The sequence below is a fragment of the Sinocyclocheilus anshuiensis genome, unplaced genomic scaffold (assembly GCF_001515605.1).
Source record: "Sinocyclocheilus anshuiensis isolate Anshui unplaced genomic scaffold, SAMN03320099.WGS_v1.1 scaffold1738, whole genome shotgun sequence".
In the NCBI taxonomy this organism is placed as follows: Eukaryota; Metazoa; Chordata; class Actinopteri; order Cypriniformes; family Cyprinidae; genus Sinocyclocheilus; species Sinocyclocheilus anshuiensis.
In genome coordinates, this window is record NW_015544118.1 from 260,390 (window position 1) to 267,298 (window position 6,909).

At 40.2% G+C, this 6,909-nt stretch overlaps 1 protein-coding gene across 1 annotated transcript in view; it reads left to right on the top strand.

Moving 5' to 3' along the window:
* The window catches only part of LOC107694817 (leucine-rich repeat transmembrane neuronal protein 4-like), a 9,706-nt gene extending 4,940 nt beyond the window's left edge, over positions 1–4,766 (top strand). Inside the window, exon 2 of the mRNA XM_016494500.1 lies at positions 3,169–4,766. Coding sequence (XP_016349986.1) covers positions 3,169–4,715 — 1,547 coding nt within the window. The 3' untranslated portion in view covers positions 4,716–4,766. The remainder of the gene's footprint in view (positions 1–3,168) is intronic.
* The last annotated feature ends 2,143 nt before the right edge of the window (positions 4,767–6,909 follow it).

Below are 6,909 nucleotides of genomic sequence, written 5' to 3' on the forward strand. Positions count from 1 at the left end.
GGAGCTGGATGCGTGAGGGAGAACCAGAGCGGACAGTGTGTCGTTTCCTGCGACGCAAATAGATCCACTTCCGCCTGGATATAAACTGCTCTTAGAGAGAGGAGCTTCCCCTGAGCCCAAAAAGGATCTGGCGCGCCAGCTTGTACAAGGGGCGCGAACGCAGACCCCCCTGCCGATTGATGTAGGAGACAACCGATGTGTTGTCTGTGCGGACAAGCACATGATGCCCCCTTAGGTCTGGAAGGAAGTGTGTCAGAGCTCGAAACCTTACGTCACCCCGCTCGTGACGTCTCGCTACTCCATTGGACTGATTTGACACGTGCTTCAGAACGCGGTCACGCAGGGGCGTTCCCAAAGCGATTTCGACGCAGCTCGAGTTCCTGAAGAGGAACCTTTATTTTTAAGATTGTATGTGTTTATTTGTAATACTGGAAAGAAAATGCTATATGAGAAAGGAAAATCAAGTGATGACATGAATTGGAAAGCAAATGAAGACTTTAAATGAAGTCTCATGATGATCTCAGATATGTCTCTAGAGATCTCAACAAGTCTACCATCAGAAGTCAAATCAAAGTCATCTGTGTCAAAATTTATAACAAGCACTAATTTTATAAAAAATATCAATGCTCTCTCTTAATTGTTTAGGAGAAATGAAAATAGACATAAATGAGTTAGCAGTTGCCATACAGTAAGAATATCAAGCTTTAAAATAAATGTGAATAGCCGCTCAGATCATTTGTCCATGGGATAATTTGATGGGAATGCTTGTGTTTGACTTTTGATCACAGGCGTCTTTTATATCTAAGATGTTGAGACATAAAATAGACAAATGTGAGATTACTGAGTTCTTTTTTTCTCAGCCAGAGACACTAAAAGTCTCTCTTTGCTCACCATTCCATCCTTTTGCTGTGTAGGAAAAAACAATTGCGATATTAAAGGGATCTCATTTAGATTTTTTCTTTCCCATGGGTATCTAGCATCCAGTCGGTGAGATTGCTTTTACCACAAGAAAGGCTTTGCAGAAACTGAGGTTCTGAGACCTAGATGCGGACGTGTTTTAATGCTGGTGGCATGATGAATGAGTTTTGAGATCAAGGGCTGGTTTACACGCACTATTTGACTGCGTCTTGGCTGCCGTTCCTTTATCGTGATGAATTGGATGTAGGTGGGGGAGGCCAAGATGCACTTATGTTGTTATGCATGTATGCGGAGAAAGACAAATTAAATGCATGTTTTCAAGTTGAGTCTTTTTGTACTTAAAGCGTGACTCATGAGGGTGACTCCAGCCGTTATGCAGTGAGAGTTAATTAAAACTTTGAGAATTTGCATGCGAACCCTATTGGGTTGTACAGTTGCTCCTTGTGTCCTTGCGTACCTTTGCATAACTTCATGTGATCTTGCCCAAGGTGTTTTGTGTAGCTGGTAATATTGCAGAGACTAAATTGATTTACCCGTCTCTCTTTTTCTAATTAGACTGTTCTGGCCTTCCCAAGTGATGTGTGGACAATTTTAAGAGCTAGAATGCTTTACATTAGCCTTAAAAGGGTGTTCAGGGTGGTCAGTGGGATTTTTAACATGTCAAAACTACCCAGAACATCCTAGCAACCACATAGCAACATGCTAAAAACACTCAGATCACCTTAGCGACCATATAGAAAAGCCCTGGCAACAACCTACAGTATTTCGGTGGTGAGTTTTTCATAGTGATGGGTCATAACCGATTACATGTAATCTGTATTACGTAATCAGATTCCAAAATGTAAGTACTTGTAATTAGATTATATTACATTTTAAAATACTCGTGATCAGACTACAGTTACTGTTTTATTGATTACATAATTACATATTTTTCACATGGTCTTGCAGGTAAACAGGTGTAATATTTAATATTTTTATTAAGCATTTATGTTGATTGTTATCATTTTAAAAAGGTTTACTTTCATTTGACATTTTTATGATTTAATTAATTATAAGCTTTTCATTAAACTCACAAACTCCAGTTTGGGAAACGTTGATGTAATATAATGTTTAATGGACTTAATAACAACAAATATAATATATATTTCTTTCTCTTTGTATATCAATCTTATATAAATTATTATTAATTATATCAATATGGTACACAATTATCCTATGTATATCAATATGATAAACAAGTTAGGTCAGAAGTAATCTAAAATTAATCAAAAAGTAATCTGATTATATTACCTGAAATGTGTAATGTAATGGATTACGTTACTAATTTGTGTCATGTAATTTGAAATCAGTAACGGATTACAATTTGTAAGTAATTAAACCAGCACTGCTTTTTCAGTGACAAGCACCTCAGTTGCTTTGAAAATGTACAAATCTAGTTAAGGTAATTGTTCTAATGTCTTCTTATTTTTCATATGAGCAAATAACCTTCATTGCCTTACAATGTGAAATGGGTCAAGAGAATGTCTCTCTCTCTCTCTCTCTCTCTCTCTCTCTCTCTTCTGTATTGATGTGATACTTGTGTCTCTATTTTTCATCTGTAGCTTATCTTGCTTGACACTGTAGTGTTATTTATACAAAGATTTTCCATGTTCTTTTTTTATAGTATGTTTTGATTTCATACAGTGAACCATGAGCATAGAGAACAGGATTCTTTTAAGTCAACAGTCTGGTTTCTCTACCTGTTTATTGGAGCCAATGTGCAATTATGGTTGTTAAAGAAACCTTAAGGGGAATGTTTTTGCTCCCTTATTTGAATAGTTATTCTTGCCTATTGACTTATTTTGGTTGTGTCTAGATAAAGGTATATATTTGCTTTCATTTTTAATTAAAGTACATGAACTAGGAAAATCAATTGACATCGGCATATTTTAAGAATCCCGAATACTGTTCTAGAGCAACAATTTGCATAGTAATCACATTAATGGAAAATGACGAGAAGGTAAATACAATTCTGACTTGAAGCAACAAAAATAGATTCATACTTTCCTCCTACATACAAGATTTTATTCAGTAAACACTGGCTATGTAATTTGATAACCTACTTTGTGCAAACTGTGCAGCGGGACTAATTAAGTATGTACTAATCCTTCTAAGTAAGTTATCATCAGTTTTTGACTAAATGCAAAGGACTAGGATTCAGCATTGACCGAATCATGGCTTATCCCTTCTTTCTCTTTGTGTTTAATGCAGGATCCCTGGTGAGATCCCGTTGGCTGATGATCCCCCTGCTCGTGCAGGCCTGGCTCTTGGCTTCCCAAGGCAGAGTCCGAGAGAAACCGTGTCCCCGAAGCTGCCGCTGCGATGGCAAAATAGTGTATTGTGAGTCAAATGCCTTCCGTGATGTGCCAAAGAATGTTTCCGTGGGATGCCAGGGCCTCTCTCTGCGGTACAACAGCTTGGTGAACCTCAGGGCTGGTCAGTTTGCCAGCCTCAGTCAGTTGGTCTGGCTGTACCTAGACCACAACTACATCAATGCAGTAGACAAACAAGCCTTTCAGGGTGTTAGAAGACTAAAGGAGTTGATCCTCAGCTCCAACAAGATCACACATTTGGAAAACAGCACATTCCATTCGATCCCCAACCTACGCAATCTGGACCTCTCTTACAACAAACTTCAAGTCCTGCAGCCGAATCAGTTCCAGGGCTTGCGCAAACTGTTGAGTCTCCACATCAGATCGAATTCCCTCAAGACGGTTCCCATGCGAGTGTTTCAGGATTGTCGAAACCTAGAGTTCCTTGATTTGGGTTACAATCGACTGCGAAGTCTTACCCGTAACGCATTTGCAGGACTTCTCAAACTGACTGAGTTACACTTGGAGCACAACCAATTCTCAAAGATCAATTTTTCTCATTTCCCAAGGCTGAACAACCTTCGCGCTTTGTATCTGCAGTGGAATCGGATAAAGTCAATAACCCAGGGAATTACATGGACCTGGACCTCTTTGCAAAAGCTGGATCTTTCTGGAAATGACCTGCAGGTGTTGAATTCAAGCATCTTCCAGTGTCTCCCTAACTTGCAGACTCTTAATCTGGACTCCAATAAGCTAAGCAACGTGTCTCAAGAGGCCATATCAGCTTGGATCTCTCTTACTACCATCAGTCTTGCAGGTAACATTTGGGAATGCCGCCCCAGCTTATGTCCCCTTGTAGCTTGGCTGAGGAACTTCAAGGGGAACAAGGAGACCACGATGATTTGTGCTGGACCAAAGGAGGTTCAGGGTGAGAAAGTCATTGAGGCTGTTGACACACATGGAATCTGTAAGACGACCCCGACCTCTAACCAGCCAATCTCCTCAACTGTAAGCTCCCCATCCAAGCCTAAACGTTTTCCCCTGCCCACCATGTTCAGGGTGAATGAGAAAATAACACGCAACAACCCTGTTGTGCCTTCCCCAACGGCTGCATCCCCACCTGTCCCTGAGCAGGACTTCGAACATGTTTCGTTCCACAAGATAATTGGCGGCAGCGTCGCCCTCTTCCTATCCGTGGCCATGATTTTGCTAGTGATCTACGTTTCCTGGAAGCGTTATCCCAGCAGCATGAAGCAACTGCAGCAGCATTCCATGGTGAGAAAACGCCGGAAAAAGGCACGGGAGACAGAGCGCACCCTCAGCTCTCCGCTTCAGGAATATTATGTGGACTACAAACCCACAAACTCTGAAACCATGGACGTATTGGTCAATGGGACAGGACCCTGTACCTACACCATCTCCGGCTCCCGAGAATGTGAGGTATGATCCGTCGCCCTCCTAAAATCCATTACCACTGCGGGGAACAAGAGGTAAATGTCCAGTCGATGTGAGGCGAAAAAATTGTGATGTCTCCCCCCCCTTTTCCGCTGCTAGCTGTTCCCCTCTAATGGGTAGGAAACATGGGTCAGTGCATGGCAACTTGAGTCATATGTTCTCAGGCTTGTAATCAAAGTTTTGTTTCCTCCTTTTACCTCAGGTATAGTAAGATAAAACATACTCAAGCCATAAACCTTGTTATATATCAAACAGCAGCACCAGTTTGGGGATTTTTACTCTCTGCTGGCTTAAAGCAAAACATTGAGCACTGCTTTTAAAATACACCACTGATTGGCTACAAAAAAATTAGTGTAGCTTCAAATACTGGGTCAAGTCTCTGTGCATTGCTCCTTTCCTATCCTCTGTGTGTTTTTGCATTATTATCAACATGCAACACGCCAGGCAAATGGCTGTTGAGTCAAATGAATTGCGGCGGCCTGCTTGTTTAAAGGAAAGTGACCGAAAAAAAGACATTGATGAAATGTGAGAGCTAATATATTGGTCTGGTTCCAAGATAAATATTTGCCTCATCTTGGATTTAAGGTAGCAGTGACTGGATTATTGAGGGGTTGGAGAGATTTCCCTTAATCATGCACTTTGTCAGACAAATCACCAATTCAGGACGTAATTAAAGGTACACATTGCTGATCCTTGTACGTAATCCCGCCACATGGCTACTCTTGGCTGCTAGCAATTGCATCCTATAATTTATGCAGTGTCATAGTTTGTCCCTATGAAATAAGATAAGGCCCATGTCCAGACATAGAGGAGCTTGAGAAAATAAGCGTAAATCCTTTTGCCACAAAGCAGCTACTCGGGGGAGTCAAAGTACACATACAATACAAATTACATTTCTATTCAGGCTGTAGAACAGCAATCTTCATAGTAGAAATATATTCAGTGTTCACAGGTATAATTATTTAGCAAAGGTCATCTTGAGTATCGTCTCCATCACATTGCCGGAAGTGTTAGAACAAGTGTGAGATCGATAGGGAGTCTAACTTACAGGACAGCCATCATTTTGTTCTGTTTTGTTGATTCAGTGGATTGTAGGTAAATCCACATGGCAGTTATATTCCCATTGTAAGTAATGAGCAAGCCCAAGGGATGCATTTCAACAGCTTTAAAAAATGCTTTCAGCTTTGCACAGTAAGTAATGACAGGAAGTATGTCCCGTGAAACAAGGTTAGATTAAATAATTATTGAGGTGAATAAATGAAATTCGCAAATGGATAGAATTTACAAGTGTTTGACTAAGAGGCTTAGCAAATTGTTTGGAAGTTCTATGGCGATTGTCTTTGCTTTCGCACCAGTAAAAGGTAATATTCCATTTTAGTGGTTAATCTGCATTGTGAACAAGGTGCTGTGCTTTTCTGCTTGTGTACTGTTGCCGTGTTGACTCATTTGCTTTATGGTCTTCCTGTTGTTAGCATCCATCATGTCCTTTGCACCCTTTGTTGCTCCTGTTGTGGTGTCTTTGTCTTTTGACAATTACAATTTGTTTCAGTAAATGTAGAACTGAACCCTGCATTTTATCAAGTAACCCTTACCGCTAATGTGCAACACAGTGATATTGGGTAATATGTGTGTATGACCTTATGTGAAACATGTGTTTTCCCTGTTGCTATGAACGCAAAAGTGAAAGCATATCATTTAATGTACAGTATAATGTATTCTACATAATGGTAGGATATGTTTTGGTTGATTTTACTGTGCAGCTCAGGAGGAGTGTACCGGAAGTGTAGCTGCAAGTAAAGATAAGTACTAACTCTGTTCTTTCTGGTGCTAGCGTAGCATGCTAAACAACAGAGAAGCAATACAGGCTTTTATGAGGCATCAAAGTGAACTTCCCACCTATAGTTTAAAATAAGATCTATTCACAGTGACAGACACACAAATACTTCCTTTTGAGTAAATCTGACTGAATCCTGGCGATTTTAGCACATTATAGCTACAGTTTAAGATTCAATATAATTGGGATGTAAATTTGTTCCCCCTCAATTTTTAGTATTTGACTGCGTCCTTGTTTTGTCAGAATATATCTTTAACTACGAGGTTTTATAGTCTGCCTGACTCTCCATCTCTCTTTTTAATCGTACAGTTGCTCTCCTGCTTGAGTTAGATGAGTCCCTGGCAGCTTTTT